The 12,578-nt window shown below is 32.9% G+C and overlaps 1 protein-coding gene across 6 annotated transcripts in view; it reads right to left on the bottom strand.

The window, feature by feature from the left end:
• The window catches only part of NAV3 (neuron navigator 3), a 503,910-nt gene that overhangs the window by 130,329 nt on the left and 361,003 nt on the right, over positions 1 to 12,578 (bottom strand). For all 6 annotated transcript variants that reach the window (XM_087968029.1, XM_087968025.1, XM_087968023.1 and 3 more), the window contains 2 exons: positions 9,652 to 9,724; positions 6,937 to 7,120 (listed from right to left, as the gene is read on the bottom strand). In XM_087968029.1, the coding sequence (XP_087824155.1) occupies positions 6,937 to 7,120; positions 9,652 to 9,724 (257 nt within the window). The remainder of the gene's footprint in view (positions 1 to 6,936; positions 7,121 to 9,651; positions 9,725 to 12,578) is intronic.

Here is a 12,578-nt window from a genome sequence, read left to right as displayed (position 1 = left end):
AGTAGTAAAGATACAGCTTATTTTGCAATAAAATAATCTATTTTCAACCTAAAACTCATAAAAGAAGAAAATGTTGATTGTAAACACTCAAATTATTTTTAGACTAGATGAATGCATTAAATAAATTGCTTAATTAGATTGAAACAGCATCCAGTGCTAAAGTCCATATAATGGTAAGCTAAAAAAATAGCTTCCTCAATGTGAAAACAAAAATGTTATTTTATCATTTGTAGTTATCTATCATCTATCATCTACTATCTGTCCATCTATCTGTAATCTCTCCTTTCATTTCCAAATATTCAATGAAATCATATTTATAGATGCATAGGTAATAAAGATAGACCTACACATAGAAAGAATTAAGGTATACCAGTAGGTACATCTTAATATTTTAACTTTATCTCAAGACTAATTTTAATAATCTAAGCATATTTAACATCATTAAAAATTGTCTCTCACTAGGACTGATTTTTTTAACATTCTGAATTGTTCCATATCTGTAGAACCTTAATATCAGGTATGGTAGGAAGCCTACTCTGTTTGGGATTTTAATTTAAGGGATTCTATAATTTAAGAGACATACTTCCTGAGAAATGACAAGGAAGAATATTTTCGCTTTGCCCCAAGCCATTTCTTTTTTTTTTTTTTTCATACTTTTATATTTAACATCTTCTACTGCTAAAGGCTAAAATGGCTTCCCTTCCATATACAACCTAAAAGATGAATGTTATTTCAGTTCCCAGGATCCTGCAAGCTTTTAGGTTATCTTAAGAGTTGTACACTGTAGGCACATGAACCTATGTTATCCAAGTTGTCACTACTACTCTTTAGTCTATCTACTATCAGATTCATCCTTCCTGCCCACAGAAACAATTTTGCCAGCAACTGCATTTTCCAAAAGCTTCTACCCTTTTCTTTTTATATTTCAGAGATGCTTTGCAAATTTGAAAGGTATTACACATTGTTGTAAAATAGGAACTAATTGCTCTTTTCTTCTTTAAGAAGAAAACTCCAACTCCTATTCATTCAGCATTTAGAGAATTAAGGCAAAAGCCAAGTTACAAGAATGGAGACCAAAACTACTTTCCTTTTGTTCTTCTACACAGGATTTGCAACAATAGAGAAACATAGCAAAGGTCTTGTTTGATTCCTACATAAACTCATCATTAAACACTTAATACTACTGCAACTAAGTATTATTAAGTATTCAGTGTGTAATTTTAACTATTTAAACTGCTGCCTATTTTATTTTTCAGAACATAGAAGACAATGTAATGCCTTTAATATCTGAATATAATACCTAACCCAATATTATTTCTTCTAAATAATTAAAGCATAGAAAGCTTGTTTAAAATGTTAAATTAATTCTAAATAAATGTTTTTTATTTAATATCCTTGAGGCTAGCAAAATGTTCCTAATTTCCTTAAGTTGTTGCCTCATTAATTCTAGATGTATAAGTATTTGAATATTTTATTTATTGTTAATGATATGTCATTCATGACTACTTACAGAAGAAATTAAATACAGAAAATGATAATTCCCTAATTTGGGTGTGGGACAATAGTTTCTTTGAAAGCATCTAATAGACTCATTTTATGTTAAGTGGCCTGATTTCATGGAATTCAGGTTTTGTTTATTCAAAAAGTATCAACCTTGTAATCCCATTCATATAATATATGACAGATAAACACTAGAATCATCTAATAATGTTACCAATTGCTGGGATGTAGAATAACAAAAAGTTATTGCTGTAAATTTAAGTAATTAATGTTTGTGTTTAGCTATTAATATTACTATGTAGAAAAAACAATGAGAACCATATTGCTCAGAATTATAAACAGGAGTAATAATTTGTTCTATCAGAGTTGCACATAAAATAATGACAGTGTAGAGACCTACAATGGTCATAAAGAGAAAGTATTTTGAGGTATTACAGTCACTTCAGCATGCACTTTTCTCTATATGGATGTTTTACAACATTCAGTGAATTTTTCTAAGTCTAGGATTTCAGCCCTAGAAATACTGGAAACATAAGAATATTACCTAGAATGGAAAGGATTTTAATCTATTTTGATTAGCCAAGACAGTGTTGACTGGAGGTCAACAAGTTCCACACAAAATGGAGAATAAACAAAATAATATTTAACAAGGATTTCACCCTGTAACTCAGTACTATAATTCCTATTTATTTATAATAGTACTAATATTTGTTATTGTTTGATGTATTTGTAGAACTAAGAAAAAGATTAAAAGACTGGTATAAAAATCCTTATAATTAAAAATCCTTGAAACTTAAAGAGAAATATTCTATGGAAAAGAGATTCATTGCCAGAATGTTATTGAAAATTGTAACTTTAAAGTAGAAATAAGAAGCATTGTGTAGCTTGCATTTGGGAAGCAACATGAAACCGTTCATTCTGATCCCTACTGAAAGTAGCCACCACTTTAGCAAGGAATTGTGAGTGCACTGAAAATGGTGGCCATTCCAGGAGGCAGCCACAGAGCCCAGTGATGATTAGCTTGCCCTCCTTCCCTAACATGGCATCCAGAGGTCTTGAAAAGGTAAATGTATAATGGGTGACATGTGAGTGGAGAGCAACCCCAAGACCTGCGGGGATCTGGCATGGCAGGATTGGGAGGAGAGAGGCAGAGGGCCTGTTCATCAACTTTATATTTTTTTTACTCTGTATCACACAGTATTCATGTCAACATAGTGTCATAAGCAATCTGCATCTGATATTGGATTTGAATTGGAAAGACTATTTCAGCTTTTAAGAATTCGATCACAATATGCTGGTTAAGGTGAATTGACAAGTGGTCATGTAGGCTTCAATTTCGTAAACAATAACAAGACAACTTTTTCTTGCAGCAACTTCCTTGCCAACTGGAGTAAAAAAATGATGAATAGCATGACAGAGTTTCTAGCACATCAGTATTATCATATATTGGCAATTTGTACATTGGATGTATTACTTTTCATTCTACCATCACATTTTTAAACTAGGGATGTAGGAAGAGTGAAACAATTGCTTCTTTTAGAAGCAAGAATGTTGTAAAAATAATAACAACACTCACTACTGTTGCTCACCCAGTAATGAAATGGTAGACTTAATTTATGACATTAATCTTGCCCCACCAGCTGAACACATGATATTTTGTACTCAAAGCATAATACATATAAAATATTTTCAAGATCTTTTCTATTTCATGACTATTTCATTTATTAAATTTGCTAGCTGTTAACATGAGAACTTCACAAAGCTGCTGATCCTGTGAATTTTAGCATTCATGTAGCTCCTATTTGGAAAATAGTGTATCAACTACATTGAAAAAATGACTTCTAGTTTCACAAACTAAAAGCATTGCATATTTAAAGTAATAAATAATAAACTAATGTATTAATCAGATCCATATGAATCTCAAGTTGTTACCACTATGTCTACAGGCCATAATCTTAGTTTATCTATATTTTAGGATTTTGCTGACAGCTTTATAATCAGTTTCTGTCTAACCCATAAATGTGTTTTTCTTTCAGTATGTGGATAGTTGGAAAGACATCACATAGCAAGAGAACTTTTATTTATATATCAGTCTCTATATATTTATCTCCGTTTTTATTTCTGTTGCATAGATTAAATATTATTGATCCTGCCAACAAAGCAGCTGGCTAGTTAAGATTCTTATTTTGATGTCTTTGGGGTCTCTTAGAATTATGACTGCCAGGATTCCAAACCACTGTGGTTTCCATTTTCAAATATGATACCGCTGTAGTCAAATTTGTATTTTACATTTCTTTGGATAAACAATCATTTCTGGGAGGTCTTACTTTATGAATCTTCTGCAATTAAGGTGTTAAACTGTTTAAATGAAGGCATTTTATATACTGTATGTATGTGCCAGTATACGTATCTTTATTATATAGTTATTACAATTATATACAGTAGCTTCACAATTATATAGCTGTGAATTAATGGTATTCATGGGAGACAATACACACATAAGTAATGGTAGCAGCTTAGGGATATTGTCCAAGAAACCTCCAGATAAGATAGAAAGACAAACTGTCAAGAAATACAGTTACAAATAAGTTTGCTATTGTTGTGTGTGGGGTTTTTTTTTTTATGCAACATTTTCTCATCATGAGATGGACAGCTGGGCATGTCATGATTGCAGTGGGTACATTTAAAAATACTGTATGACTCCTTAATGTATTTTGAGAATGTCTGCTCATGCACAATGAAGACTATTGTTCTCATGCAAAGTCCTCAGCTGATAAAATTCAAGGTCCAAGGATAGGAAGGCTTTAGTTGTCCATACTTTTGTGAATTATAATTCTTAATACATTTCGGTCAGTATTGGCACATCTGGTAGATTCTTGTTTTAAGTGATGAAGTTTGAATTGAATGATTCATTTGTCATTTTAAGAATGTGTGCTGTTCATTATTCTTGAACTTTCTTAGTGTAATGAAAAATTTAACTTCATCACATGTATCAGTAAAAGATATACCGAGGGGGAAAAGATCCTTTTAACTTTACAGAAACAATGAATTGGCCATTCTCTTTTTTTAACATCCAGGATGATAGTGTATCAAAGAAAGATATTTCCAATGACCACAGGCATAGTCCTTTGAAAAGCTTAGGCTATTTCCATTAAAATACTATCGTGAAAGTATAAGCATAGCTATGCTGACAAGGGCCCAACTAGAAGCAATCACTAAAAATTAGCATTTATAATTCCTCATGCAAAAGCATAAGTTTTATTTTTATTCAATAATTCTTCCTCACTTTTTAATAAGTCAGAATGAATATGAACAATATTTGTTTTATTAGCTGTAATTATTAAATTAAATTACCTGATTTAGAAACATGCTTAAAGCCACATAAAATATTCAAATAAACCAGTGTTTGACAACCTTGAGAACTTCAATTTCCAGAATTCCCTGGGCAGCAGGTCATCTGTATACTACTAGCCAAGAAAGCTATGAAAGCCATGAAAGCCACCTTGGGCCAGACTCTCTCAACCTAAACCATCCCAGGTACCATTTCTGACCCACACTCCTCTTCACTCACTCTCCACCTGGAAGAGGGAGGGAGGGAGGGAAGGAAGGAAGGAAGGATTTCTAATGCTTTCTACCAGCTTCCCACAAGGAAATTCAATTAGGAAACAGTGGAAATTGTTCCCACTCGCACTGCTTTTTTGCCATCCCATAGTCATTTTGTTTCTTTGTTTAGGTAGGGAAATCTTTCTGAAACAGTGACCTACTAGATCACAGGTGGTGTAATAAAGCTTAAGGTTGCCAAGTTTGAGAAACATCAACATTATGGGAAATAGAAAAATTGTGTGTAAATTAGGAAACAATTTAACTTGACAGGTCAATCATTTTAAACATATAGTGAATGTACTTAAAAGTTCCACCCTCTTTTCTTTTGCATCACTCAAGGGTCCTTTCGATCTCTTCCAACATTCCTGCTCTCCATTTATCTCCCCATTTATCTACCTGGAACTTTAAAAGGAAACCTCTGGCAAGCTAGTGATCATATGTAACTCTCCTTTGAAAAGAAAATAATTAGCTTAAAAGGCTTTTGTTTTAAAGAATATTGAAGAAATAGTTCATTTCCAGGTGGGAAAATACATGAAAATAGTATGATAAATGGAAACAAATATACAGTTCAGCTAGTTAAAAAGCAGAGTAATTCCTCTCATGAAATCATTCTGACCTATATGTTTTGGCTCTACACATTTGAAAGGAAGGTTGATACACTAAGAATTTAAAACCAGCAAGAGATGTATGCAAAAGTTTTGCAACACTCTTTTCTTCATTGAACCATGAACTTAAAGTTCCTAAAACTCTTAATCCCACCATAGTCCAGCAAGCTTGCCACACTACTATTCAAATCACATCACAATCTTTTATATAAATAATTATAAGTAAAATTTATGTATGTGTCTATTTCCAATCCATGCTCTTAACTGAATGACTTCAATGTGAAGAAAAAGATTCACAGTCAACATTAAGATTTTGAATGTCAGAACACAAAAAAATCATAATTTTTTTAAAAAAGAATTATAGCATATGTTATTGCTTAATAGAAAAAGAAATTAGCTAACCAATTTATTCAACCTCTAATTGTATCATTATACAAAGCAAAATATTTGTTTTTGATGGAGGAAACACTGTTTGTTATACCAATGATATTTCCTCTATTTTATAGTTTATCTTTCTCTTTCTAAAAATCTGATCCACTAAGTGCTAGGATACTTATAAGCAGCTCCATTCCTGCCATTTGATTGTTGTATTTAAATAAGCAATAGCTGGTTTGCATTCACTATGGGGAGCTCCATGGTTTTTTTAAAAATGTTTTTCTTTGTAAGCTACCTCTCATACAACATATACCATTCATCCACAGTGGTAGCACCCAACCCCCTTTGATTAAAATCTATCAAGAGAAAAACATGATCACTTTATTTTAGGTTGGAAATAAAAGCAATTTAAAAATAGAGAAACAAAAGACTTTTTTCTGTTATGTTCAGCAAACAGAAATTATGATAGAATTAAGAATTTACTCTCTTTCGAGAAAAAAACAACCCAAGATTATCTTCTCTTCTTTACTAATTTCAGAAATTAATTTCCTTAAAATGAGCTTCTCCCAGATGAAGCATCATCGGGCTTCAGTGTAAGTAGTGAGTTTCCAGCAACCAGTTTCATCTCATTACCAACAAGGGGGAAAAAGTTAAATGCCTAAAAATATCTGAATAATTGTTTATAAACTGTTTTAAGCAATTACAGTACTCTGAACATTTCTAAAAGGTTTCCTTCCACATAAGACTTCACTGACTTCACAGTTTCAATTTTGTTTTTAGAAGCTTGAAAAGATTTGTTGCATAAAGAAAGCAATCTCAGGTTCAATTTGATTAAAGAAATAATCTGACCTACCTGGACTGCATATCTTGCTGAGTTTTGGATTGGCCACTCTCAGGAGGATTCGGAGAATGAGAGATGTGTTGCTGTAGCTCTACCAAGGACTGATAGTACTGCTGTTGTTGGTGCTGCTGCTGTTTATAACGAGACAAACTGAAAAACAGTCCTAAAATGGCTTTCAAATTTCCATTTCTTATTTCTGCACAGACAAAAAGAAGGAAATGAAAATATTGAAATTAGTTTTGCCTTCACAGATGTACCTAATGGACATTAGCTATTGTTTCAGTTCTGCAAACTGCCTTATATTTGAATTTAATATGACAAGATTTTTAAAGATTTTTATGATGGAATCTCATGTTTCATATTGGATATTAGACATAAATTTTATTTCATATATTGAACTCTTATAAAGTATTTACTTTCACTTTATAACTTTAACTATTTACTTTGGCTAATAACACCAAATTTATCTATCATAAATACTGTATATTCAAACACATTGATAATCACTACTTAAAAGGTAATAGTTTTGTAAATAATCAACGTGATGATTACATTTGTTGATGTTGGCCAATAATTTCATAACACTGTAACTAAAGTGGTATTGTGCCTTCCTTCAGCAATATATACAATGCTAAATTCTGTTGGATCATTACATACATTTCTATATTGGGCTGTTAGTGTAGACAATCCAGAACCATTCAGAAGCATATCCAGTCCATTCATGTCTTGGATTATACTGGTTAAATATGTTTCCAAGCCCAAGTCAAAGTGCTGCTTGTGATTTTTGAAGCTTTAAGTTTCTAGAGACCAAGTTAAGGATTGCCTTTGTCTGAACTAATCTCTTCACACTTTAAGAATTGCAAGATAAAAAGTTTTAACTTTGCAACCAAGAGGAGTTTTCATATTGGAACCAGTAAAAATCCCATCTCATACTTAATACCTACACATTTATGTGTACAGAGGATGACTAGAGAAGTAGTTAAATCTTTATCTTTAGCTGATATTTATCTAAGTTGCTTCTGAGAGGACTGAACTGTTTTGAGATCATAAAGTATGTTCTCAATATCACCCTGTTAATTCCTGCTCTCTGGCATTAACTATGGGAGCCAACTGCCTCACTGTGTCTCACTGACCAAAATTCACTAAATTCTCATTCATTATTATATTGGTATAATAATTATTTTCCCTTCTATTTATTCAGCTCTGTTTTTTACATCAAAAAAGTATTGTTGGTTCGTCTTAAATTAAACCAGCTGATATATTTGAAAATTTCATCTAATTTCTCCCCCCACAAAAAAGTTAAAATGTTTCTTATGTTTAATCACACCTCTTTTATGATCAAAATAAGATACAGTAAAAATCTGTAGGACATTTTTTCCATTTCCTGAATCTGGACAGGTTTTGTTTTTTGTTTTTTGCTTTTATTTTTGTTTTAATTCTCTGATAAAAAGTCTTATGACAGATGTGGTTATAAAATAATGCAAGCTTATGCATCTTTAACTGAAATTAAAAACCATTAATTATATAAAATTATGTTGCTATTTTCTTGATAATAGGAAATGTTTATTGGTATTGATATCAATCAATATGCTGTACATTTAAAAGAAATGTACAATTGACATTGTTCATCTAAAAGACAGACATAATCAACCATTTTTAAATTTGAGTAATATATCAAAATATTTCCATCTGATTTCTTACTGGCCTGTTTTTGCCATTCAGGGTTCCCTGATCAATGGACTTAAGGTAATTGAAACTTATATACATGATAACAAGAAAAAATAAATGTGAGAATCTCTTTTAAGAACTCTTTTTGAGAATACATCCTCTTTCAGAATCACAGAAAGCTATAATGAATGTTCTGTCAATAATCACCTAGGTGAGATGGGCAGTGTAGAAATTTAATAAAATAAATATTCTAAAATAAAATAAAAACTGAGACTGTATCATTCTTAAAAAACAAAAATAGAATATTTTATATTATTTCTTTCTTTATCAAGAAATAATTTATTTCAAGTTTCTCCAGAAATGAACAATAACATTTGAATGAATCTGAAATCTTTGGCAATAGCATAATTAATTTCATATAAAACAGAAACTAAAATTCAAAAATAGTTATTGAACATTCTAATAAAATAATTTCTGACATTACTTCAACTAAATATTAATCGTGAAGCTAAAAAAACAGGATTTTATTTTTTTAAATCTAATTTGCCCCAAGATAATATAATATGTGATGCAAAGAGTAAAAATTTAAACAAACCGACAAAAGTTTTAAAGCATTTGATCACAGTGTGACATGAATGCACATAATTGTTAACAGAACCAATGAAGGCAATAAAATCTAGATGTATTACTTAAAATGAGATGTCTTGTGAATTTATAGGCTCATTGACTATGCTAAATTTCAGTGATTTACACAATGCAATACTGTATTATATTCATGCTATGTTCAGCAATGTACTTGGAAATTACACTATATATCTGTTTAGAAATTTAGGTAAGAAATTAAATGGACAAAATATACCCAAGAATAAATCAATAATTTGAGTATTTCATTTGACTTCCAAATGAAATATTTATTTTCTTAAATAGAAACAACTGATTCCAAAAAATAAAATGGGTAATTCATAATAAAAAAAAATTCAAGATGGCAAGTTGAAAATAGAGTTCATGAACTTTTCAGAAAGATATTTTACTTTCTTGGTTTATATGTGGTTCTCTTACCTTCAGCAGAAAGACCTTGGACATTTACTCCTCTGGCTGCCAGAAAGCTAAGGCATACATCAACATTCTCAATCTGCAAAATGAACATGAAATAGCAAAGCAGTTAAAGGCTATTTTACAAGATGAACTTGCCTGCTGCAAATGGGTATAGGGAAAACCCCCCAAAATGAATAGTTTACATTCATCACATAGTCCAGTTCTTTAGCAAAGTTAACAAGAATGATTACTGCTAATTAGGCAGCTGCTATAAAAGCTTTCATTGTCCATTTTGTTGCTTAAAAACAATTCATAAAGGGCTGATCCAGAATGGCATGCTGACAAATCACCAAGCCACCTACGTACCAGAAAACTGGATTTTGAACACTCACATAAACAACAATGAAAGTTTCCCTACAAGATTGAATACTGTGGTATGTCCTAAATTGTGGGAGACTGACTGCTTCAGTGAAAACACATCAACAGAGCAAATAAGTGTGTTTCTGTGTAATAAAATGTGATTTTGTAAATAAATTTTAAACTTTTCCTGAAAGAGAACTCTTCAAATTCTCTGTAGAGTCTATAAGCAAATTCAGTTACTACTATGGTAACATTTGAGGTTTGTTTTAAATTTGTAGTGTTATTTATTTATTTTGATCAATTTACATAGCCACCAATTTACATGCAAATCAGAGTATATAGATAAGTAAAATGACATATAACAAACAACTACAACTATTACAAATAATAAAACTTACTACTTTTGAGGCAATTTCATCCAACTATCCAGGAGCAACCATCAGGAAAGACTGTTACAAAACCCATTATTTTACATCTTTAGAGTCATCCAAATGGTGGGCAGGATCAAGACCATCTAAATTTCAGAGATAATGCTGTTCCATAGAGTAGGTGCAGCAAAAGAAAAGGTGCTTCTTTTGGGATCTATTAATTGTTAGAACCTAGACCATGTTCTCTTTGTCTTAACTTATTGGAAGGGCAGTCAAATTGCCTGTCCTTGGACAAGAATGGCTTTATAGGCCATTTATTTATTTATTTTTATTTTTATTTTTATTTATTTGATTTGCCAATTGTTTACAAGATAAGTATAAGTGTATACATAGTTGTGAATACATGAAATGGGTACATATAAGAAAAATAAAAGAAGAATAAGAGAAACAATAGGACAGGGACGGTAGGCACGTTGGTGCGCTTTATGCACGCCCCTACAGACCTCTTAGGAAAGGGGTGAGGTCAATAGTAGACAGTCTAAGGTTAAAGTTTTTGGGGTTTGGGGAAGAAACTACAGAGTCGGGTAGAGTATTCCAGACATTGACCACTCTATTGCTGAAGTCATATTTCCTGCAATCAAGTTTGGTGCGGTTAACATTGAGTTTGTATCTATTGTGTGCTCTTGTGTTGTTATGGTTGAAGCTGAAGTATTCATTGACAGGTAGGACATTGCAATGTATGATTTTATATACCATGCTTAAATCAGACCGAAGACGGCATAGTTCAAGGTTTTCTAGTTCTAGAATTTCAAGTCTGGTGGCATAAGTTATTCTACAACGAGTAGAGGAGTGGAGAACTCTTCTTGTGAAATATTTCTGGACTTTCTCAATTGTGCTAATATCAGATACGTAATGTGAGTTCCAGACTGATGAACTGTATTCGAGTATTGGTCTAGCAAATGTTTTGTATGCTCTGGTTAGTAGTGTGATATTACCAGAGAGAAAGCTACGTAGAATTAGGTTAACAACTCTTAATGCCTTTTTGGCTATGTAGTTGCAGTGGCTCTAGCACTTAGATCATTAGAGGTGAGTATTCCAAGGTCCTTTACAGAGCTTGGGTCATCAACAAGATCTTGACTATTCAGCTTGTATTTTATTTTCTGATATTTTTTTTGCCAATATGTAAGACAGAGCATTTATTTGTTGAGATTTGAAGTTGCCATTTGTTTGACCATTCTGATACATAGTCAAGATCTTTTTGTAGGGTAGCAGTATTGTCTGTGGTATTGAACAGCTTTACATCATCAGCGAAGAGAACGCAATTGCTCTTGATATGATCACAGAGGCATTTATGTAGAGTATGAAGAGAGTTGGTCCTAGAACACTGCCTTGGGGGACACCACTTATTGACAGGTACTGAATTTGATAGGACGCTCCCAATTTTGACCATTTGTTGTCTGTTTGACAGGAATGCTTCTATCCAGTTATTCAGTTGTCCAGAGATACCATAGGATTTTATTTTTAGAATTGACCCAGAAGCTTACAGATAACCAATATAGCTCACGTAGTAAAGGTATTACATGAGCTTATTGAGGCATGCTTAGAATTATTTGAATTCAGGAATGAGCTTCAAAAAATTTAGCAATGGATTCTCTGCCTGGTTGCTGGGTAGGCATAGCCATGGTGGGCATGGCCTAGTCAGCCTCCTGCACCATGGCAGTGGGTGTATTTTTGCTCTCCCCGGGCTCTGGAGGATTTCCTCGAGCCTCTGGGAGGGTGAAAATGACCTCCCCGGGCTCCAGAGGCTCTCTGGAAGCCAGAAATGACCTTCCTGAATTTCTGGGAGGCATGTTTTTCACCCTCCCCAAGCCTCCATGTGCCCCCTGCACTTATTTGCATTCAAAACAGGCCGTGTGGGGAGTCCTGGGAAGGATGGAGAGGGATAGGCAGGGAAAGCCAGGAGTGGGATTTGGGGGTTCTCCAAACTGCACAAAATCTTAGCTAGGGGCTCTCCCAAACCCCTGAAAACCCCCAGCAACCCACCCCTGTTTGAATTGCTGTATTTTGGACCAGCTGTAGTTTCCAAGTAGTCTTCCGGACACTCTTATGTTTATTGCATTGCAGTAATCTAGATGAAAGTTGACAAATGTGTAGCAGACTATAAGTGAGACTTCCTGATCCAGAAATGGACAAAATTGGCACACAGGATAGCTTTGCATAGTC

This window comes from Notechis scutatus, chromosome 6 (assembly GCF_049901735.1).
Source record: "Notechis scutatus isolate UNSWTSFEM ecotype Mainland chromosome 6, rNotScu1.2, whole genome shotgun sequence".
NCBI classification, from domain to species: domain Eukaryota; kingdom Metazoa; phylum Chordata; class Lepidosauria; order Squamata; family Elapidae; genus Notechis; species Notechis scutatus.
The sequence above is the reverse complement of the archived record's forward strand: the minus strand, read 5'-3'. Positions and strand labels throughout refer to the sequence as shown.